The 25,309-nt window shown below is 39.6% G+C and overlaps 1 protein-coding gene across 1 annotated transcript in view; it reads right to left on the bottom strand.

Moving 5' to 3' along the window:
• Window positions 1-25,309, bottom strand: part of RFX7 (regulatory factor X7) — an 80,868-nt gene that overhangs the window by 55,186 nt on the left and 373 nt on the right. Inside the window, exons 2-3 of the mRNA XM_021407211.1 lie at window positions 25,068-25,225; window positions 8,698-8,783 (exon numbers count right to left, since the gene is read on the bottom strand). Of these exons, the coding sequence (XP_021262886.1) occupies window positions 8,698-8,741 (44 nt within the window). The 5' untranslated portion in view covers window positions 8,742-8,783; window positions 25,068-25,225. The remainder of the gene's footprint in view (window positions 1-8,697; window positions 8,784-25,067; window positions 25,226-25,309) is intronic.

The following is a 25,309-nucleotide window of genomic DNA, read 5'->3' as shown; positions in this document are numbered from 1 at the left end:
GCAGCCCCGGGCCGGCCTGGGGGTGCCGGGCTCGGGCGGGCCGCCGGCACGACGAAGGAGGACGCGTGTACGCGCACCGATGTGCGGCACGCGCGGAGCCGGGCGCGAGTGTCAGGGGCAGCGCCGAGCGCGGAGCTGTCGCTGCGGACACGTGAGCCCCTCCCGCGGCGCGCAGCATTACATCAGCCGCCCGCCCCGCACCTCTCGCCCTCCGGGTGCTCCGCGCAGCCGCCCATCCTCCGGAGCCCGGCGGTGTTTGTAAACAGCGCTCGGAAACGCACGCCGTTAGCGCGCACACAGCCCTCGCTGCTCCCCGACGAAGCCGCCGCCAAGGCGGAGGGGCTGCCCCTCGTCCCGGCCTGCTCGCGTCCCGCAGCGCCGGCAGCCCCTCGTCAACACCAAAAGCCGCTTCTCTGCGCTTCCACTGCTCCTCTCTTCCCAATCCTTCCAATTCCAGTAGCGTCCGAACAGGAAATCACCATTTTCCATCTGATTTAAACCAGTGCCAAACAATCACAAAACCCCCAAATGGCCCTAGGCGTGCCTCTCTCTCCTTCCCCCAATGTTCTCAGGCAACCCGAGCCCCGACCGTGGCAGTCTTTCATCTTTGGGGTGCAGACCCCATCCCGTGCCCCCCTGCAGCATAGGGCACCCGGCCTGGTAAGCTTCATCCCGGACTCAGGGGGACCCTGCTCGGCCTGGGCAGAAGGATGGGCACCCCAGCACCTTCCTACGCTGTACCCGAGGATAAACGGGTGCCTTCCTGGCCTGCAATGATCCCTGAAAATGTAGGCCTACACACCACCAATAAAGTAAATACACACACCATTGCTCAGTGTAGGAGATGAGCGTTTGTAGATGACTGTCACCAAACAAAGCAGGAGTTCTTAAATACTCGCTTACATTTCCACTGTCCCAAAGCCAGAATGTTAACGGCTATGGCAGTGACGGGGATTTTCTTCTCAGAAAACCTCTAATCAGAATCACAAAATGATGCTCTCTTGTTCTGGCTTCTTACTAAAAGCATTTTTTTCTTTTTTTACTTTGATTGGAAATTTCTGAAGGGTATCCAAGAAGTGAATATAAATACAAGTAAAAATTGTAATCAGAAGTAAACAGAAAGGCTATCAACTTAAAATCCCCAACTGCAATGCTTTTTGATCAACACGCACGTAACCTTGTGCGATATGACCAAGCTGATCCTGGTGATATTTTCTAGTTTTGTTTATCAGCTGCCTCTGCTGAGATCTGTGGTTTGACCCTTTGAAATCTGAGGCAGAGCTTACCCCACTTGGATCCCAGGCCTAAAAATGTTCTCACTGATCGAAACTGATGGGCCTGCATATCAGAGTAAGGTTCAACAGATGTGCATCATGTTTGCAGGACCACGGACTATTACAATAAATTGGAAAAATATATATAATTTTAGCATTGCTTTCAGTCACAACCGGCACTTGGAAGACAAATTTATTATTTAGTTCCTTGTTAATTTAGTTCCCAGCAATGTCAAATTGTAGTCATACTTATTTATAGCTGTATCGGCATCATATGACCAAAAAAGAAATTAGTCACATCTGTTCTGCAAAACCTGCTGCACCGAGCACATGCTGGCACCCTTACACCACCACTGCCACCCTGCAACCACACCTGGTTCTGGAGGGCAGAATGGGATTAAACTGGCACCGAGATGAGTTAAGTGGGCCAGAGTCCCAGGTTGCATTTTTGTGGTGGAAGTGGTCTCTAGGCCTCAAACTTATGCCTGCACTCCCATATCTCACCACCAATTCACCTTTTTTTACAAAATATTTTTTTTTCCTGTGCTTTTCTGGCGTGAAGCCTTTCAACTGCAAGCCTGTTCCTGTTGCTGGATTTGACTAGTTGTGATGGGAACGTATAGAGGCCCAAAATAAATTTGGGTTCCCCTAATGACAGATTTGGCCAGTAGGTGTTATTGCTGCAAATGTTTTAAAGAGCAAAATCCAGAGAGGTCTGTTATAGAATCCAATAGCAACAGCACAAAGGGCCACACTCTGCTCTCCAAAAGCTTTTTTCATTTTAGAAATAGCTCCAGTGCTTTTCTCACATTCCCGTAGTGTGTCTGAGCACAGGGTTTGGCCCAGGTTTTTGTATACCTGTATTGACAGTGAGTGAGGGCTTTTCCCCTTTATGTATTAGTTAGGTCAATACATGGAATCCAGCTTAGCTGACTCTTACACAACCAGTGGAACTAGCTTCGAATTTCATGTAGTCTTTGCAAAATGCATGAAAGAAAAATGGCAGCTCCTTATATGCAGCTTGCATGGTTATATGCAACTAAAGAAAAGAAGAAACAGATCCAGAATAATCGTTCAAAGAGGAACTTGAGCTGACACAATTATCCTGAATACAGTGAGGAGGATTATTTAACTGCTAAGAGACGAACCTGGACTCAGATGAGCTGACAAAACACTGAAGACCTTCCAAGAATATCCACCAAACACCACTGTAACCCTCTATTGGAGTCCTTGTACCTGGAGGCTTTGAATGCCTTTATTGGACATGTAGATTGAGGCTTCTGGTCATCACAGTATAAAAAGACACATGAAAATTAATATGAAGAGGTTAATTGTAGGTCCCATTACTGTAAACAAAAGTATGTGCTTAAGTCTGAACATGCCAGAAGCCTGAGCAGCATTTTCAGGACTGGAATCTTAATTTTCTTTCCCATTTTCCAAATGTCTATTTTTAAGGAGTGCAGCAGCTCAGCTCAGACGAGGTAGGCAAAGGGCTTTCTGATCTTATGCCCCTGTTCCCAGGCATTCCCCTTCTGCAGACAGATTTTGCAGATTCCAAATCTGTTTTTTTTTCCTCCATTTCTGTTGCTTCAGGTCTAACATAAGCCCTCTCTGAGGGGAAAAGTTGTGCTTAAATATAGACTAACCTATTCTTCATTATTTTGTTTTGTTTTGTTTTTCTTCCCTGTTATTAATTGTGTCTGACAGTTGGGGAATACACTGTCTCACGCTTTCAAGGAGTAATGTCTTGCTGCCATTTCCGAGCAGCCAGTACCGAGGGTGGGTGCTCTTCCCTGTTTCCTGTCAGCTGAGAGAGATCTGCCATCTTATGTCTAACATGGGGCCAAGAAGAGATGTGCACATTCAGAGACTAAACTGAGGGTAAGAGGCAGATAAATAATGAAATCCTGCTATCTTTATCCTCAAGACAAGCATAAAACAAATTTTGTGAGGATAATTGACTTTAAAGCCTTGCTAAAAAAGACACTTTCCAAAAGCTTTAAACATTGGTTCAGTGAACTCCATTTTGATGCCTTTTTTGCAGCTCTTCTCCCCTGGAGATGTATGTCACCATATCTCCTGAGCTATGCCCAAGACAACTCCCTCCGATTTTCTTTATTTTGTTACCTCTGTTCATGTGCAGCACTAGTAAAATGGAAATGAAATAACTAATCGTACCCCTAACCAATTTTAATATATCCTTCAGCTTGTATGTTTTCAATCATTTAAAAAAAGAATCCAGTTTACCTAGAAAACCTTCAAACTCATGTCATGATAACTGACAGGAGAGATTGGGCTGTGTTCAAATCCGACAGTGAAAAAGGGGGTATTTTAATTCTAAAAAAGCAGGAAAGCCTGCTTGACCAAGAGTTTGCTGAACTTTGCTGGTTCTTGAAGCATCTGTGTGGAGTGGGTGTGAGCAGCGTGTGGTGTAGGTAGTATTGCAACCTGGCAAATAATGGGAAACATAAGGAAGTATGAAGCAGGCCCCACAATCACAAGTCCATCTCCAGCAAAGGAGAAGTATTAGCTACCACACTGACTCTGTTACAGAGACTGTTTTCTTGGAAACCATCCTCACTGTCTCCAGTTCTTCTCTGCTTTGCTGTCCATGTAGTCTTTTATATCTCTGCAAGGCAGTTTAAGATGCTAGTGAAATGGATATGCAGCCCTGACTCTGTATGACTGTAGACAATCACCAGACGCAAGACAGCGATGGCCTAGGCTCACACAGGCCTGGATACAGCTTGCCCTGGTAGGGCAGATGAGGAGTGTGGTGTTATGCTGGAATAATACACAGATTGTTTACATTCTGGAAGTCACAATAATCCAATTCAATTTCCAAGGTCCATCCAGGTTCTTTGATGATACAGACAGTTTGAAACTTTTTGTTTCTATAATCTTCTCCTTTTCAGTGCAATAAATCTTTGTCTCAATGGAATTTCAGATGGACTTAGCTGCTGAGCTTGAAAAAGTTATGAGTATGGTGTTTCTATGTACTGCGTAGCTGTTCTCAAGCTGAAATAAGTCAGTAAAGAAGGAAAAAGCACCAACTACTGTAGACTAAGAAAACTACTTAAAAGGGGACAGTGGGTCATGAAAGTGATGATTCAGACTGTCCTGTACAAGGCTGATGAGTAGGAAGGAAGGCTGTCATTGAAAGAAACACCAGAGTTTGATGCTTAGCTGAGTCACGTTTCAAACAGACATCCTTTCATTTTCAGTGTTACTGAATATTTGATAACGTCACTGGTAGAAGTTAGGGGTAAAAATATTTTCAGTTAGACCACTGTACAGATGCTTTGTCCTTCATTTGTCTTTTGTGCTGACCCAGAGGCTCAGTTTTAGGGAGACTGACAGAATCAAAGATAAAGAGAGAGAAATATATGCAAGTTTCACGTAACAAAGCAAACAACACAACTCCTCCATCCTTATTTTTTTTCCTGATGAAGTTCAGTAGTAATCTGGAAAGGTATTCAGAAGTAAATGTTGCCTACCTGCAATAGCTGACTGCAAGGACCAGGACAGCTCCTGTTTGCAGGTGTACCTCCTGTGAATTGCCTCATCATGTGCATCAGTGGCCACTGGCAGATAATCAGGACCCAGTTAAGGTCACTGCATAACATGGTAATGTAGATATGATAGAGGATGGAGAGCACCAAATGCGCAGACTCAGAGCCAAGCAGAACAGACTCCAGTACAAGAAACCATGAATTTCAGTTACGTTCGTTCAAGAGCTGCATTTCCATGTAAACAATGGATGTCCTAAATTGGTGCCTGAAGGAATCCTGGAGGATTTCCAAGCATCCTGAGTAATTTGTTTGCATTTTCTCCTGTATGTAAATGGACAAGACGATGATCCAGGATACAGAAGTGCTTGCAATTACAGCAGTTGCCCTTCGATTCTTCATCTTACAAGCAGGAAGTGGCTTGTCATCACCAGCCTGGGGACACAGTCAAGATTTTTGTTCTCACAGTTGTCCTCAAAAATGGAGGGAAAGGAAAACTCTGCCTGCACATTGTGCCCACAGAGCAGACAGGTAGCCTCACAACCCAATACAATGCCATAGTCTCATGTTTTGTCTCATCTATTTCTTCTTAAAGCTCCCTATCCTTGACAAGACAGTCCTGTACAGTCTAAGATCAAAGCAGTCATCTCTCATCACTACTAGCTCATGTCTCTGTTTTTAATACTTCTGTTCTTTTTGGTCAAAACTTCAACCCTTCTCCTGCTCATCTATTGGCACATAACTCTACCCTCTCCAAGGACCATGTCTATTCATGCAAGTACTCCAAGCTGTCAGGATCTTCTCTTCCACGCAGCCTTTAGCCTGAAGGCCCACTTCATGCAACCCTCCACAGAGTTCCTCCCAGCAGGCACTGCACCGTCAGCATTGGTGGCAGCAGTGCCTGTGACCACGAGCAGTGCTATTGGTGCCTGGTCAGGATGCAGCAGGAAATGTCTGGCCTCCACTCCACAACCATCTGCTAAAACCAGGCCTCCCCTGGCAGGAATCCAACACAAAGTAAACAGAGTTTCACAGCCAGATTTCAAACTACAAAATAACTGAGAAATATGGCTCTCTGCTCCTAGTTTTCAAATTCAAGACATGGAAGCCTCTAGAAGCAAAAATCTTTTATGGATTCTAAGACCTTTTGGTTGCCACATGGATTCATCGCAGTTAATGCTAGGGAGAAAGTGCTCTGATATAGCCATTTTAATTAGCTAATTAGTTCAGTTTAGGCATTTGCTACTTTTTAAGATGATTTCTTTTCCAAAATCAGTGATGGAGAAAAATTAAATTGTCAAACTGGAGACTTCAGCTTGCAGTACATGTTCAGGAAACTGTGTACAGAGATAGAATAGTTCTGAATGTTGATATTGTAGGATATTTTTCATGGTGTAAGAGAGAAAGAAGGACTCAATGAAGTGTGAATGATTTTTTAAAAGAACAGATTGCCGTGTCTTTTAAAATAGGTCAAGTTTTTGGCCTAGTTTTGTTCAGGGCGTCCCTTAAAGCAACAAGGTTTAATATCCATGATAATGCCATAGCGTTTTTGTTTCTAGCCACGTATATGTATATATGTTTCAAGGCAGAAATGTTCCAGTGTAAGAACAGAATGGCAAAGACCACGTATCTCAAGCAACGTTTCTGAGCAAGTTACACTGAATAGTAAAATGTCACTGGTGGCCCCACTTCTTAATGTGTAATGTTAATCTGAAGCAAGCAGCTAAGGAAAAACAAACTATAAATAAAGGAGATGGCCAATGAAGCCAATACCTGTAGACTCCCCAAAGTCCCTGGAAGTTCAGCACCATTGTTTGCTTTCCATCTTGAAACTGATTAATTAAATTGATTAACTTAATTTAAGTAGAAACAGAAATACAATAATGACATTTAGATTCAAGATACACAGGATAGTACTTGAACAAACTTGTTGAAAGGAGATAAAATACAACCACCATCTGTTAAAACAAAAAGAATCTGTATGTGTGTATTTAGATTTTAAAAATGGACATGCAAGGTATTTTAAACAGCAAGAAATTCCACCTGCAGTATTAATTAACATAGAATAAATATAATTTGTCTTCTATGTAAGTAGCAGTCTGGTACATATGCTTATGGATGCATCTTTGCTCTGAGAACATAGGTATAATGCATGCATACATAATGATGTTACATAGACTTAATTATTCAACATAATACAGCAGTAATTGAAGTTAGCCTTAGTGCATCTATATGGAATGAGGCAAGGCATGACTAGGATTTCCTCCATCCCAGAGCTCTGGAAAAAGGTCAGCTACAAATCAAGAGTGGCTACGCTTGGAGAGTACACAGACAGGACTTGTCACTCTGCCTACTCTCACCCGAGGCAGAGGTGGGAGCTCAGGGCATCTTTATCAAAATAGAGTTTTTTTTCCCTACTACGATGATCTGTAAGGGATAGTGCCCTGCAGGCATGACCCTTCAAGAATCTACCTGCTTGTGGTGAAACTCCGCACTGACCCAATGCACAGCCAGTAATAAACATTAGTTGGGTCACAATTTTGTACAGTAATAAACATACTGAAGGGCTTGTCAGTGCATGCTTCAGGAAAGAAGTACAATCTGGAACAATGGGGTCTACACATGCACTTGGAATACAAATCTTTTGCAAGCTGTGGACGTCGTTATGAAAACTGTTCATGAATCTAATTAACGTGTGACTGAAGGCAATGCAAAAGTATCTCTAGCGTCCATCAGGCTACATTTTGGAAAGATTTTAATCATAGAACCATAGAATCATCTAGGTTGGAAAAGACCTTCAAGATCATGAGGTCAAACCAGACCTATCAAATCTCATCACTAAAGCAGGTCACTTAATGCCATGACCACACGTCTCTTAAATATCTCCAGGGAAAGGGGCTCCACCACTTCCCATGGCAGCTCTTTCCAATGTTTGATCATCCTCTCCACAGAGAAATTCTCCCCAGCATCTAATCTAAACCTGCTCTGGTGCAATTTGAGACCATTTCTTTGTGTCCTATTATGTAACAAGATCATTTTGAGAAAACCTTTGTTTTTAACCGTTAACACTATTTTGCATTAAGATTTATAGTTGTAACCACCATCATGGACTAGATCCTTTATTTTTCACCTGATCCTACTCTGCATCCTCTACTGATGAACCAGAGTGAACTGGTACATGTGTGGCATTGTGTGCACAGTTAGTGACATAAAAAGGCACAAGAAGGAGAAAGAGGATCTTTCTCCTTATAGAATACCACAAAATGCAGGAAAACTCATTCAGAGAGCTCCCTGGGATACTGATTTGTGAACAGCTCTTTTTCACATACTTACTCCCACTACTTCCTGTAGAACAAGAATTCTGTGTGCACAGGTCTGTTTTCAGTTTTCTCACGGGTGGTTCCTCCCAACACTGCTCATATATCAAGATCACTTTCACTTTATAACAGTTGACAAATACTTCCACTAGTAATTCTGTTATGTTTCTTTGTCTGCTACAATCTAATTAACAGAGATGCAAGGCAGCTTTGCACTGCTTTTACATAGCAGCAAAATGTTACTATATCTGCAGTGATCCCTCTTCCAGTAGCTGACAAAGTCTTATTTTGCAAAGAATCCCACTGAAAGGTCTTTCTCATCATGAATATGTGATTGCAGAATTACTCAGTAAGGACTCGGGGACTAAATCTCATTCATTTTATAATCTGAGTCAAGTTGGAAAAAAAGTTATATTGTCTATTTGGATTGAACATGTTTATAATCTTCACAGGGAGTTCTCCACACCTGCACAGAGCTCAGTGGAACACACACATTATTTTTTATTGTCATGGTGAAATGTATGAAATGAAAGACTGTTTAATTCTCTTTGTTTATCATACTATACACAGGTCCAAATTCTTAACACCTCCTCTTACCTTTGTAGGAAATTTGCAGTGTGTGATCTTGAAGACAGTATCATATCCAGATTTCATGTGGAAAACAGAAGCTCTGTGTAGAATACCTGTTATAGGGAACATACAAGATAATTACATTGCATGCTCATGTAAAGTGACTGGCCCATCTGTCTGAAGGACAGGATTTTATTCTGTTGGATCGAAGCAACTTCTGTGGGATTGGAGCCAAGAATATTTGAAAAGAAAATGTTGCTCACAATCCATCTGGCTGAAATCTTATACTTGTCTCATCCAGGCAATGAGTTTAGCAAAGAGCCAACATTTAGCTATAAGGAAAGGTACCATGAGATGGGGATGAAGCTTTTAAGGGAATCCAGTCCCTGGACAGCTAACAACATGGGAATGGGAGTGGAGGGGGAGTGGCGGGTTCCCATGTCAGATGAGCGTGGCAGTGAATGAGTCAGCATTGGTGGCTGTCATCTTCTCTGTATCCACAGTGATCTTTGTGGTCTTAACCAACATGTTTGGGTTAGATTCTCAAACAGCAAAGAAGTCAACAGCAAATCAGTTCAGATAGTAAAAGAATTACATGGTTTATCAAGATGCTTTATCAACATCTTAATGGTTTATTGCCAAATTTTCTAATTAGTTTAACAGTTACAATATCACTGCTCTTACAAATCAACACCACATACAGCCAAGAAACAGCTGTTCTCATAGTCACAGGCTTCTAACATTTCTCTAACAATTCAAAAGAAAAACAGAGTAAACATCAATATGAGAAAGGATTTCATGTCCCCTGTTATTTTTAAAGTGAATTCAAGAGATGTCTGATAGATTTAAATAGCTTTTTAATAAATCTTATGTGTGAAAATATGGAAATTCAGATAAAAGCTGTTAGTTTACAACTGGTATGATTTAGGCATAGGAGCAAATGTGGCTATTAAAATGGATAAAATCCCGGACTTTACTGTTTGGAATAGCTCTCTGAGGTTTTCAGCAGTTTTAGTGTGAATATGCTATACTGGAGCAGCTCAGTTTACAAACCAGTCCACTTCAGACCTGGGTGTTTTATATAAGAATAACATAAATAAACAAATAGGTCACCTTGCTAACTTGATTTTCCTGTGGCAGATTGCTTTCTTCCCTTCAGGAAGCAAGGAATAGATCTCTTTCAATACCACGAAGAGAGGAAGTAGGGGAAGCTTTCCCTCTGCTCATCATTTTCACTCTAACCAGCAGAACAAGTTGATCACATTGTGTTAATTAAAATTTCCCGTGCTAGGAGGTTTGGTTTTTTGTTGTTAGGTTTTGTTTACTTCTCCTTTCAGGTTTTTAAGAAGTCCTCTCTCTGAATTCTGGCAGAATCCAAGCTCAAGAATCCAACTGTCTAAGCCAAGTTTAAGAATACAGCTATTTACATGGTGCTGTAAGGGCCAGTTAGCCAAGTGTGGTATCAATCTGGGAGTAATCCTTTCCACGGATATAGGCTGTGTTCTGCCCACGATCAGGAGGTAGGTTGGACAGAAGTAATGTTGAGTCCTTTTATTAACACAGCAGGCACCCAACTTAGAGCTGTGCCTATTTAGGCTTCTAAAAACAGTTTGCACTGAACGTGCCCTCTGGTTTCCTGGCAGGGCTACTCCCATACCAGTAACTTGATACACTCATGGTCACCATAACACCAGCCAAGCACATGGAAATAAGAACATCTTTAGAAAATACCTCAATGGGTTAAAACAGTCGGGCACAGCTACCAAAGCCATGTTTGAGATTCCTCACTCTGCAAGGCAGAGAGAAGGGCATGGTACTTTCTGGCTGTTGGCAGCTCAAAGAGGAAAGGGATGATTGTGCAAATGGCAACTTCTTGCACAGAAAATCTTTCCAGAGTTACAACAGTTGAGCAGTTTGACTTTGAGTTGCCTTTTCCTTCCGGCTCTGAGGTAGAGCAGGGGGCAGGAAGGTATCAGCCCTGCTAACGGTTTGCAGAGTGATTAACTACACGTTGAAGGCCCAAATTCTGTCCCATTCAAACTGTTGCAGCTTATAGGGGATGATACAGTGTCACAACCATCTCTGAGAACAAATATTGTCATGTCAGAGATACAGAACTTTATTACTAGCAATCTAACTGACAAAAGGGAAACAATTTTTTACCACATAAATGCCTGGTAAATAGTTAGAAAATATGCTGCTTTTAATTTTATTCACAGCACATTTAATCTCAAATTACATATGCAGACATGGAATGTACTGATGTGACATTTAAACATACCAGACTTGTCCCACTGTAAGATATTTTATTTTTTTTGTTCTGATTTTTTTTTTAAATTTTGACTGTTTTCTTGAATGGAAAGATCTATGATCACAGTACATGGTCACTTCATGGCCATATAAAAATATTACTCTACTTTTCAAACTTTCTCCCTTCATTTCTGAAAGTATAGGCAAGTTACAAAATAATCATAGCTCAGTCATAATATCAGCACATCAATATTTACTTGGCGCTCCTTCGTGTCTTGGTCTTTCTTTGCTACCCTGATGCTTCAGCTAAGTCCAGTATGCGTCACCAAGCCCTGGATCTAATAACTTGGGAAGATGATATTTTAAGATGCATTTGCATTAGCAAGTGAAAATCCGAATGGCGTGAGGAAAAGTGTCCAGAGCATGATGCAAACTAATTGCTGAAAGAGGAATTGAGATATAATAAGGTGGAAAAAAGTACTATGTGCAGCAACGAGAAGGCTTGTGGGTGCATTTGCAGGTTCCTCATGCAGATCACAAAATTTAAAATTGTTTTACATTTCTTTACAAGTAAAAATACAGTTATGACATAATCATGTCAAATCTATTTTAAAATCCACTCGTCTGAGTTTCTGACACCAGCTTTTAGCGGTCTAAGGAAATTCTTTTAAGAAAAGAATTGAGGCTTGAAAACTCCAAACACTGTTTCAACCAGGGGCAACAGCTGGTGTCCTGGTGTCCCGGGCACCGTCTGGAAGAAAGAGCAGTTTAAGAGCTATCGGATTGCTTTTCCATCTCACCGGCTTTACAGCTTCATAGTTGTGACTTACTGGGGATCAAACTTGGATATTGATAGATATTTCAGCATAAATATCATTTATCTCCCTAGAAGTGGGGGCTTTCTTTTCAGTGCAATAGGAGAAGGCCCACTGCTTTACCAGCGCAGCAGATGGGTGAAGCGAGTGAACGCTCTGTTAGTTTCTGTTTCATTGCAAGTACGTAAGCACTGCTGCATCTGAAACCCAATTACTATAGTATTTAGTGCAAAGAATAACTCACAGCACATATGAAACCGAAAGTACTGCTGCGTATACACAGTGTGTTTCTTTTGGAGGGTTTCCACCCAAAAGTGTGATTATTAGATGTAAAAGAATCTCTCTCATTCATGCTTTAGATATTTTTTTCATAGTTTTGTCAAATCTGCAGTTTGGAGACTAAGAAATAGGTTTTATATCCCAAATAGCTTTATCACAAGTGATTATATGAGAGTGCTATCTCTCTCTACACATTCAAATTCTCTTTTAAGGTTTGTAGTGTTTGTGGAGCTGGCAATATTGCATGGTGAGAAAAGGTACCTGAAACACAGCACAATTGTTTCAGAGGAGCATCCCTGAATTCTCCCAGTGAGCTGGCATCTGAATCCTTGTCTGGGGAGCAACAATATGACACAAGGCATCCCACAAGTGGTTCCAAATAGTTTGCTTTTTTAAAAATTATCAGACACTTGTGGAAAACAATCTTAGCATCATGTTATTGCCAAATGTGCACATGCCTCTTCCCAAAAGACCTGGCCTGGGAGTTAATAATGTACCTCGTGCATTTGCAACACAATTGCTAGGCAGAGCACACTGCATGCGCTGCCCTGCTCTGCAGCTTGCCTCTGTTCAGGCACTCTCATTCAGACTGCTCTTTTAAAAGCTGCAGCTTTAAGATTTTCTCCACAGTTCATTTCTCTCCTAAAAATCTCCCACATAAGCATTCTTGCTCCTGCAGCTTCACCAATGCTAGCAAGTGTGGGAGGGCTGGCATTTTTGGTACAAGCACATTTGGACTCTCTCTACAATGTCTGCTCTGCTCCCCTGAATACATTTGCAATTAATCAGAGGGACCTACGACAAAGGGCGGTCTACTGTGAAAGGTATCTACTGCATTAGGACTTAATATCCCCTCATTTCATGCAGATAGCGATGCTCTCCCTCCCCCCAGAACTCCCCCTTTTTCTAGAAACTACTGAATGAGAAAGACTAGAAGTTATGTCTGAGGAAACTGAAAACAATAAAAGCTCTCTGATCTGCTCATGAAAAGTGCTGTAAGAAAGCCAGGCTCTATACTGTTACATTATATACTATAGTGCAGCAAATCATTATTGAAATTGAAGCTGTTCACTTTCAAATAGATCATGTGTGGAGATGAACACTCTTCAGATTATCCTCATTACTAGAAGGAAGGTATATTTTACATTGATTTTCACATAAACGCTGCATGATCTTATGTGGTATGTAGTCAAATAGCTGGAATCCATTAGAACCACGCTCCAGCTGTGCAATCACTGTCCGCACAAAGATACACTTTTACATGTGGTTAATGCCAGGAAGAATCCACAACTTCAATTATGAGATCACCAAACTATGTTGTTTATTGCAGAGAAAAAGCATTTGCAGCAATTTAAAATATCCAGTCAACACCACACTACTAGAACTAGATAATAGAAATCCTGGAGGAATTTGAGCTAAATCTGTCTGGATTATAGCTGTGGGATTATCTGAATACTAAATTACTGTATATGTTTTACTCGCAAGCATAAGCGTAGACAGTATGGGAAGATGGATGACTATGCAGATCGCAATAAAATCCATCCCCAGGAGACTTTTTAATACACGAGGTAAACAACCCCTCTCAATTTATCAGGCATTCTGGATTGAATTAATGCTGTCATTTACTTTGCTGTTGCCGTGTAGAGGAATACGGTTTAACTTAAACAGCTCCTTTAGCAGCAGAAAAACAAAGGTTTTCTCTTTGCATCCTTCATAACACACGCAGTGCAGGAATATTAATTGGCTGCTGTGTTTGTATAACTGAATTAAAGAAAATACAACAATAGTTTATTGTGTAATCAGAAAACCAAATTATATGCAATATTTAGAAAAAAGATTAACTCCATCTGCCTTGTTAAACCTTCCCTTCCCCTCCCCCATTGTTTACACACCAGAATTTCTGGCTTTCTAAGGACATACAGTGAGTGAACCTGGATTGACCTGACATCTCTCAAAATTTCCCCTTGAATGATTCACAGATGTGTGAGCTGCGACCAAAAATGCAAAGAGAAAAAATGCAGGGTACTGTACAGTCTGAGTGAATGTGAAAGAGGTGATACTGTCGGAGTGTGCCATGTCTGAGTCCCTCCTTTACTGCAAGTGCACAGCAATGGATTACAAACACACATTCCTTTGGTTGCCAGTTCAGCTCAGTTTGACAATTGCCAGTGAAATTACCTTCGGCTACGGTGGTGCAGGGGCTATTCTAATTCCTATTATTCTACTGACACGTATTACTGCTCGTTGGTGCTTTTTTGATATTTTGAGTAGCTATGCTGCATGTTTTTGTACCGTACAGTTATGTGACACATTAAGCAATCGGGTAGGCTTTCCTGGGGAAGCAGGCTAGACAGTAATTTCTGCTCTCTGCAAATAGGTATCAGATGATATAGAAATGGTCACTTTCATTTCCTTCTTTCACAATCAAATAAGGTATGTAGCTTTGTAAACCAGTTAAATACAACTTTAGATCCTGGGAATCTGTCAATGTAATCCTTTGGTCAAAGTACAGACAAACAAACAAAAGAATCGGCCTTAGCCAGAGAGTTCAGCTGCATCCAGCCTTTAAGATTCATAATTTTCAGCAGAAATCAAACTTAGAAAGAGCACCAGAATGTTTTTTTTTTTTTACTGAGGAAAGGCTGTTATGAATATATGCCCTTGAAATTTAAGCATGATGGCTGGTATTCTCTAACTGTGCTTATGTGGTAACAGATTGGGGTTGTCAGACCCTTTGGTGTTAATAAAGAAATGTGGGTTCTGTTCTTCATCTTTTCTCCCTCAGCCAAAGAAGCAATTTCTCACAATTTCTGCCGCTTTCTGCACTTCCACCTGCTTTTGTGGTGGATGTCTGGGAACCAGTTGGCCTAGAACACTAAAGCTTTGTTTTAACATGAACTGTCTCCAGACTAGTGCTCTCGAGGAGCTGAACCAGAGGCAGTAACAATGTGGTAGCTCCAGGTTGAATGTTAAAGCCACCTAGACCCAAGTATCGTGAGATACAAGAGTGGAAATTTGCGTTAATGAGCTCAGATCTACTCTGTGCCTACACCGAAAAGAATTTAGACTACGCAGGATCAATCCCAAAGGTAGTCCCTGTGCCATAAATACAAAAGAAGATACAGAATTGAAAAACTTGAAAAATGGTTAAGCTAAAGAAATGGAAGATTATAGGTTGTAAAGGGCTTGCCTGAGGTCTTTTTTTTTAAAAAAAACAACCTCATATATGAACTCAAACAGCACAGCATAGTCATAGATCAAACAATGAAATAGGGCACTTCATATTACCTTCAGGAATGCTAGATATGCTTCTCCTGTCTCCTATATATTCATTACAAAATTTATTCTACTGTAACCCACACACAAATTAAACTATTCCCTGAAGTTTGCTTGGAGAAACTAAACTTTAAAGACAAATATGAGCTCAACTAGCACGTCTTCCTAGAAACAAAGATATATTTTGCTTATCATGAGCAGTAGTTCAGATGGATCAATTTCCATTCAAAAGGGGATGAAACAAAGTTAGAAATCTGGTTCAGTAGCGTAGTTAGATAAGAGCTCTCATGCTTAGCTCTGTATGTGAGCTTAACCACTTTCCTGAAACAGAGTTCCAGTTTGACATCGATCTCCACGAAAACTCAAGTATTTTCAGAGGAGATCTACAAAAATACTGTACAGGTAGGGAAAAATATGTTTTAGTTGTTATACATAAGCAGTAGATCCTGTAGCCCTGCCAGATCATCAGCCATCATTGTCACATAGGTAGCTTTGTAAAACTCCGACGCAAACCTCAACACTCCTTTGTAAAGTGCTCAACATTCCATTTCCTATTGGGCAGCTGACCACATAAGGAAAAACGCAATTATACATCGTATGGAACAACATCATTTGCAGTTTTACTGCTAATGTCAACACATTTGCTAAAGCTGCTTGGAAAATAAACCACAACCTTAGTAGAGGTGGTTTCTCCAGCACTTAGTCACGGTGTCAGAGCAACACAGGGAAAGGATGCCTGGCTGCTGTTCATATTGTACTGACTTAAAGGATAAAGAGGAAAAATAACGTATTTGTTACTGTTATTGCCTTCTTTTTTTCTCTTTCACCAGCAATGCTGTATGTGAGCAAACCCCTGATTATATTGTTCCAGAAACACAAAGTTCTCTGCTAACAGTTAGTTTATCAAAAACAATTAAGGTGATTTTACTGTATTTGATATTCACTTAATAAGATTTTAAATTGAAACTATAATTTTCTCTTCTGAGGTTTAAAATAAAACTAAGGAGAAAGATTCAGAAACTTCAGCAACTTTACATCAAATGTATTAAAACCGAATACATTGAAACTCACTCATGTCAGAGGTAACAGCTTCCTCTCCAAACATCGTCTCTACAGCGAATACAGCAGCTTTTCACATTGCACGGTATCATTTATTTTGTTTTAGAGCACTTTGGAACTTTAAGTTTGCACTAAGGCTATCATTTACAACACAGCTGTTAGTTCTGGCTGTTTAAGAAATGACAGGCAGGTGATCTTCACAAAAGTGAAGTCACCGTTGTGGAGGCATGACAAAAGTCTATATCAGCCTCAGTAGAATTTGATTATTTTGAGTTTAATTCTATTTAAATACATTTCAAGATTCAATATACAATGAAACGCAGCACAGCAGAAATGTGGTTATAACTATGTGAAGCACTACAGAATTGTGGTTATAACTATAGCTGCCTAACATAATGGTTTTGTCATTTAAAATGGATTAAATTTAACTTTATTCCTAATATTTACGTGTGAAATGTTTAATTTATTCAAACTAGAAATGATTTTACAATGAGTATTTTCACTATTGAAGCTGTTTACAGCGAGAACTCAGCTCTTTTTTTTGCTAACAATGAGTTGTTTTTTTATCTCTACATTCCATTGGCTGTTCCTTATGCAGTGGCATGACCTTGCAAAATCGGAGTGGCAAACGCTGGTAAAGATGGTCCATATGTAAGTAAACAAAATAGCTATTCCAATGGATCTTTTTCTCTTAATCAGATTTCAGGGAAAAGAACCCACAGCCTGGTCTTTCAACTTGAACGCCTTTGGAATGCATTCAAAATGAACACTAGCTAGTTTTTTCTTCACTCCCACTGTGTTAACCAGAGGTTCAGAGCATTCGAACACTGAAATCAATAATGCAAATAAATTATTTGACAATATATTTTAAAGGAATGTACAGCCTTTTGCCTGCCACTATGTTCCTTGTAAATCTGTCCTATACATCTCAGTGCGTGTACCATATCTACATGAAACTGAGGGTTCAACTTTGTTTGGAAAAGAGGACTGTAAGGAGTGCTGGGACAGAAGCAAGAGCATTTTTCCATTTCATTGCATGTGTAACTAAGAAACTTTGTATTTATGTATTTGTTTTTGTCAGGGATTTGAAATTCTACATGCTATTTATTTATCAGGAGGCCTTCTCAGTTATCTATTTACTGTCACCTGCTGAAGCACAAATCCTGGGAAAATCTTAGCTCCCCTAAGGAAAACAAGTTGTGACCATTCAGCAGAAACCTTCAAATCACTGCCAAACGGGCCTAGCCTGCAAATTCGATGTTCAATTGAATTATTTTTGCCATGGCAAGGTGGTTTATTTGAAAGGCAGGTGTTTAGCTGTGCCTGATTGTCCCACAGTAGCTTTGTCCAGATCATCATCTCTGCATTCCCTCTCACAAATTCCCATTACTGAAGCCCTGATTTAGTTTAAGCTAACTGGCAAATTACTACTAAGTGTGATTATTGCGATGATACGTAAGCAAAGCTTTTGAACAGGTTCAGTAAATGTGACTTTCAAAAGCTTCAGTCCAATTGTAGTTCAAGTGTTGAAAACACTTGTGCTTTTCCTGGAGGCCACCCTTACATCAGAGACATACACTAATGTTGTACTTGGATTTCAAATCCGAGGACTGCCCTAGAGTGCTGTGGGGCACCCTGCAACTAGAGATGGCTTCAGTTGCAATTGTGGGTTCTCAGCATGCTTAAAAATTAGGCCATGTATTTTTAAAAGCTATCAAATACTGTGCTGTTAAAATAACATCTCTTTTTCACATGGCAGAAGAAAAATATCACAAGAATTTCTGCTGGCTCTGCAAATAATAACAACTGCTGTCAGCATTTGTTTATGAAAACCAGCAAAACCCCCCAAAAATAACATTCTCCCTCTACCTGACTCTGAACTACACATATACTATTATAATTAGTGAAAAAAAATGTGCCTCACATAAGCTAAAATAATTTTCCAAAGCAGTTTAATGCACTAACAAGTCACATGCATTCTTACTGGCAGTTTAACACAGGAGCATGTAGGTGGATCTTTACTTCATCTTACTACACTGCTACTGGTTTTCTACCACAGAGCAGGAATAAGTGGAGGAGCCAAGGGCTGAACTGATAATACAGTATGAATTAACATTTCTTTTATTAAACAATATAGAACGAGCAAATGCCAAAACATGTTATTCTAATTTAAGGCTACACTGGGGATATATAATTTGTGAATGCTAACATTGACACTTCTAAAATTTTAGAACTTGTTTGTACTTGTTAGATAGTATTAACTTGCTTGGTGGTGCCACACTATAGTCACTGAATATTTTAGATTACATCTTACTCTGCACTGAATGAAAAATTAATAAAAATATGTAAGATGATAATAAAGGCCAGATCTGCTTTGCTGTTGTGAACACCGCAAGGCGATTTTGAGCGACTTCATCTGCATTCACCCTTCACACACACACTCAAATATACAATGTGGCAAGTCTCACAAAAGCAACATAACCTAAAAGTGTTTTCTAATGGATTTTTATGCTGCTTAATACGTACAGAACATACTCTTCGAAGTGAAGAGGAACAGGATACAAGTGATGGCATACCTATGCAAATAAAATGTTCATTAACAGAACAGAAGCACATTTGGTTCATTTAGGCTATGGGGTTTTTTGTGCTAAGCACATGACTGGATTTCTCGCCAGCAACGCCATGGACAGTAACAGTAACTGCAGACCCGAAATGAAGAACAGGATGAATGGAAATAGCATGGGTAGATTTGCAGGTGCTCCTGCTCTAACTGCAGGGCTCTGCATCTGGGTGACAAGACTGTTTCTTTTCCCAAATGTGCCATGTCAAGAGCATGTCCTTCTTTTGAAAAATCTTTTCTACTTAATAGCAGCTTGGTGCCTCCCTCAATTCTAAGCGAAACAGGATTTTTTTTCTTTAGACAGAAAAGCTAACATGTAAAGTGTCAGTCTTAGTTCCCATGATTAATTAAAAAATATTTAGGAAAACATTTAGCTCAATATTATTTCTGGTTTGCAATAAGTGAAATGAAACCCGGGGAGAAGGAGTCATTGTTGAATTTCAACTTCTGTAGTTTTTGTTTGAAATAGGATGAAGAAATAACATGCTTTAGAAAAAAAGCTGTGTACATCCCAGAAGAGAACGATGAGCATCTGAGAAAACTGTCCGGTAGTAAAGTCTACCGGCCAGATACTGGTCTAAGGTTGAGGTGCAGAATACTTTTCTTCTTTTTTCTTTTTTAATTGTAACTTCACACATGACTGTATTTCAGACAGGAAATGGTATAAGGTTTCTAATTTCAGTAAAATGAATTATTACTTTGGGAACAATGTTTGTATACATCATAGCAGCACTTCAGTGATAGTCTCAGCTAGAAAGTGATGTGTTTTACACGGTAGGAGGTATTTCCATCATCAGTGAAAGATATTTGTCCTTTACTTTGATGTTGCCATGCTCTGGACCATATGCTTTTTTATTCATTTTTAATGAGGCAGACTGTTGTACTGTTAAACTAACTTCTTGAGTTTTGTTTTTGTATGTATGGGCTTTTTCCATTTGGTAGGTAGGTTGGTTTGGCTTGTTGTTTTCTTCCTCCTCCCAGAAAAACATATCATCTCCTACAACAAAAAATTGTACACCTGTCATAACCTGGTAATATTACAGTGGCCACTTTGAAGAGCGGTCTGGAAGAGTATTTGCCAAACCTTTTGATCCGTAGTAATCAGAACAGAAGTGCCCAAAACCCAGAGATTAAAGGATTAGGCCTCAAGAAAGACTTGTGGTATTTCAAGAAAATGTGACTGATGCTCACCACTTATTTTTTACAGCGCTGATGAGATTTAGTGTTTAAGGTCCTTTCCTGTTCAGACATAAAAGCTGCTGTAATCAGAGTATTACTAGGAAAAACTACTCTGGTTGGGGATTCAATATGTTTAAATTGTTGAGCCAAGGTTATTGTTTGGATTAGGTTAGAAAGGATGACATAGAAATAAGTAAGCTCCAATATTGCAGCAAAACAGAGAAGAACAAAGAAAAATGTTTTGTGTTTGTACATAGCATTCTGGAAACCCCAAGTATGCTTGTTATAGCTATATAAAAATAATTTAGAATAGCTTAGCAACTAGATATTGTATACGTATATCTACACAGCCACTAGAAGCAGAATAAACATTTCCACCAAACTAAAACCATTATGAAAGCAGAACTGGAGGCAGTGGAGATGGAAAAGACTTATTAGGTCAGCTTGCCCATCCCCCAGCCCTGTTGTCCCTCGATACCCATGCTCTTGGTTCATACATACTTCCTCTGTGTGTTCTGCTACATAACACTTAACACATAAACAACAAACATCCATTAGTGTCACCTTGCTACAAAACATGCAGTAATAGGCTAAACTGACAGTAAACCAGTCTAGGATATTTGTTGGTAAGGTCCTAAGATTTTTTGCAGTCTTCATATATCCAAACATCTAGCAGTTCTTTCATGGGAAATACACAGCTATTCATAATACTTGGTCTTCTTTACACTTCAGAGAGGCAATGGAAAACCATGAGAAAATATCAGCATAAAATTATGTTCAGATATGCAATCATGCCATTTCAAACATTGCTGGATTATTATTACTGATTAGGGGAAAAAATCCAGCAGCTGCCTGAGGAATTCCCTCAGTGTCTGGATTATTGATTTAATAGCTACACATTGTCTAGATCCTACCACTCCACTAATGTCTGAAAATGCTGTACATGAGCTTGCACTGTTATTTTCTCTGTAATTGCACAAGAATTAAGTATTTTATTAAAATCAGTCTGATCTGGGGGAGAATTCAGGATTGATTGCTACTTCCACTAAAGAACTCCACACAATAGAAATACAAAATAACAACTGAATCTTTGAAAGTAAAAATTAAGGTAACTATTTGGAGCTAAAAAAATGAAATTGACTTTTCAGAAAACAAAGTATTGAATTTCACTTATAATTCACCCAAAAATTATCCCTTTCCTTCTTACTGCTCTAGGCAATTGGAAGTAGAAAAATGAAGCAGAAATGTAAAACAGAAAAACTATTCAAGTGTGAAAGATGTAAGTGTTGCAGCGGCTTAGGTTACACCAATACACTTAAGCCATGGTACATTTAGGAAGGCTAGATAGATAGACAGAATAGATAGACAAAAATTGGCTGTTAGCTTTATGCCTCTTGCCCGTCTGTGTGTGCTGCAGCCAGCCTGTCTCTAGTTTACTTCCTTATTACTTGGTTCAGCCTGCTCAGGCTGTGGTTTTTGTTCTGTGTGAGGCGCCCTGTGCATGCCCTGCTTGCGAAGCACACAGATAAGAGGCATGGTGTGAACGGCAGCTTATGTCACGTGCATGACAAGATATGGCAGCGCTGTGGGGCACACTGCTGCAACAGAGGCAGCCCCAGGAACACAGACGTTCTTTGAGAGCGGATTGGATTGCTTTGGATTCACTTGCCTAAAAACGTGGGTGTTGACTGAGAAAAGTAACAGTATACAGAACTGAGAATGTAAACATAGTACAGTAAACAGTCTATTCATGACTGCTTAACCCAGAGCAGGGTAATCTAAGCAGTACAGACTGTCCTGGTCAAAGAAATTTGCATACGTGTGAGAATGATACAGTTTGTGTTTTATTGCCTCAGTAAAGCATCCCTCTTTCCTAGTATGCAGGGTGCAGCAGACAGCAGTAAGTCCTGTAAAAGCCATTTCCTTCTAGAGTTGGAATCAGCAGAGGTAGAATTTTCCTACAGGCCTCTCATATGAGTTCAGTTGAATTTAGTTTTACCACATTAGCAAGGACAATACATAAAGCCCTTAATATGTTTCTTGGTCTAAAAATGGTAAGACTTGTGCAGATTCATGATGTTATTTATGCTATTTATTTGTTTAGCATTGGCCTAAAAAAAACCAACAAAACCAAACCCACTTGAGCAGCTGTATCTGTTGCTGACTCTCTAACCAGGTACGTTTACAATGATTTTTGTGGAAGAATACGTTGCCCAAAAATACTATTGTGAATATGTTGTCCGAAAATACTATAGTCCCTCTATTTCTGACAAGTAACGAGCACATACATGGAAACCATGCCTCTTCCTACAATGTTAGCTACTGATGGTATTCGGGTCTCTACTAAATGTCTCAGCTTTCATGAGAGGCATGGAAAAGCTTACATAATGAATCTTGAAGACACTAACCCAATGAGAAAATACTATGAACAAAAATGTATCTAAAATAGTAAAGAGGAAAGCTCAATATAAAAATCTCAGGCTTTCATATTTTTATTGGAGGATGGGAAGGAAGATTACGAAATTAGTGCCCACAGATGAGGGCCATAGGTAACAGTTAAATAATGCCTGTTCTTTGTTCTAATAAAAAATAAACACTGTATATTGCTCCTCAGCTGCCTTCTGCAATAAACTATTCTAACACAACAGCTATTCACAGCCTTCTGTCCTGAACCACTCCTACCAGTTATACTTACTCAGCTCTTTTGTTCTATGTTCTACCTGCTCCTTTGCTGAAAGATCAACAAGGCAGTGAGCCACTTATCTTGTAATGCATGCATTTTTGTTAGAGCCATTTAATTCTGAGACCTACTGAAACCTTCTAAAACAAAGAAAAATATGAAACACTTAAAAACCACAGAAGAATGAAGATGTGCTACCTTTAATCACGGAGGGATACTAGCAATAGGTCCCAGCTATAGCTCAAAATGATGACAGGTATCGATCCATTTGAAATCTGCATTTTGTTTCAAAATGACACAAACATTCTGATATCACAGTCACGATGCTTAAGTTAACTTTTTGAAAATAATTAAATGGAAATTGGAAAGCTATGAACAAAAAATGCTAGATAAATCTTAGACCATACCAATGCTAGGCTTTCAAGTGCATTTTTTTGCAGATAAACAAGATAAATTTTTCAAGCTCCATATGTATCTTGCTATTGGTTGTCCTCTTGAATATAAGCCTATTCTCTACCCAGTTACCAACTATGTATTATAGAATTAACCACAACTGTTAAGGTCACATGAATTCAACATAAAAGTGATAAAACATGAATGGACTAAGGGATCAGGAATATAACACAATCTCTTATTTCTGTTTCCTAAGTCTCTGGAGAAATACTTTAAAAGTTCACTAATAAATACTTATCTAAACATACTAATCTTTTCATATTATTTCAAATAAAGGTAGTTGAATTTTAAATCCAGTACTGATTGGATTTAAATATTTCAATAGATCTATTAAATAAATCATGTTGTGGATCATAGAAAAACTGCAAATCTGCAACCCTAGTATACATTTATGTTATCATTCCCATAGGGCTTTACACAAAGAGAACTTTGTGTTGCAGTGTTAGCACATTTAATCATTTATGATATAATAAATTACCCCTCTTTTGTTTATTAACAGTTAGCTAAAAGCTGGCTAGAAAACTACTGGCTCTAATCTCTTTAATTTCAACCAGTAATTCTGTTGCCTGAGTGTCTAGCTAGCAGAGATCCTCTAGCTGATATTTTTGGCATTTTTAGCCTGCTACAATCATACAGCTTTATTGAATAAGAAGTTCAAAACCAGCAGGTATATTTCTAAAATATTCCAGTCTGAAAAAAAAAGAAAAAATACTCTACTTTGGGAAAAAATATATATTAAGTGCTTTTGGAAAGAGCATATCTGTCTTCAGAGCTTTCATCCTGCCAACGTTGTTGCCATTCTCTAGCTCCTCTGTTTCTCTTAAAATCTTCCAAAATCTCACTATGGAGGTTTAATCTTAATTTATAGAGGTTATGATGCTTTAATCTCTTGGAATCAACAACTTACTACTTAACAAAGTCTATACTTCCCTCTGTGGAGGTCTGGTTTCTACAGTTGCCATCTCCCTTCCTTGTTTCTCCAAAATCATGTCATTTTTTAAAAGACCACCACTAACCTATTGCTATTCTTATCAGTCAAAAAAATAACTGTAATGGATTGACTTCTTAGCTGATTATTTTTTCCCAAAGCTCTGTAATCTTTTTTCATAGGCTTGACTTTTTCTCCCATATCAATACCAATGTTACCCTTAAGCACTTTCATTTTCTATATTGATATCTGCATTTGTTTGCCTTCCATTAATCACATTTGTCCTGTCTTTCATATCACTCCCATTTATCCCACTACACTCCATGTCTCAGTACTCCAAGTTAATCTCCACCAAGCACTTCTTCTGTTTTTTAACTAATACTTCTGCAGAAAGCCTTCAGCTATGTACAGAGCCTCTACATTCAGTCAGCTAAACCTTTATGAATTCCCCATTGCAAATCTCTTCACTAAAATCACATACAGTCTATATAATTAAGGGTATAGAGCTGTATAGATAGAAAGTACAGATAGATGTTGCTATATAGACATCCAGATATACATATCATAGAATCATAGAATCACCAGGGTTAGAAAAGACCTACAAGATCATCCAGTCCAACCATCGGCCTATCACCAATAGTTCTCACTAAACCATGTCCCTCAACACAACATCTAAACATTCCTTGAACACCTCCAGGGTCGGTGACTCCGCCACCTCCCTGGGCAGCCCATTCCAGTGCCTGACCACTCTTTCGGAGAAGCAGTACTTCCTAACGTCCAATCTGAATCTCCCCTGGTGCATATGTGGCTGTATGTATGTTTGTGCACAAAGAGAGACAAAAATACTGATGAACTGACCCTGTTAAGGCCATCTGGATCCGAACCTCTGACCCTGGAACAAAGTGATGCTCAGTATGGTGCTTTTCTGATGCTTCCTCAGAGCTGCAGCATATGGAGCAGCACAGGACTCAGGGACTGCCAACGAGGGAATCAACCACCATACCAAGAGGCATCATCTAGAAATGCATGAAAGGAAAAATCACTGAATGAGCAGATGAGGGGGAGAGCCACGTGTGAAAAAGGGATTGAAGCAGTGGGTG

The sequence above is a fragment of the Numida meleagris genome, chromosome 9 (assembly GCF_002078875.1).
Source record: "Numida meleagris isolate 19003 breed g44 Domestic line chromosome 9, NumMel1.0, whole genome shotgun sequence".
In the NCBI taxonomy this organism is placed as follows: Eukaryota; Metazoa; Chordata; class Aves; order Galliformes; family Numididae; genus Numida; species Numida meleagris.
The sequence above is the reverse complement of the archived record's forward strand: the minus strand, read 5'-3'. Positions and strand labels throughout refer to the sequence as shown.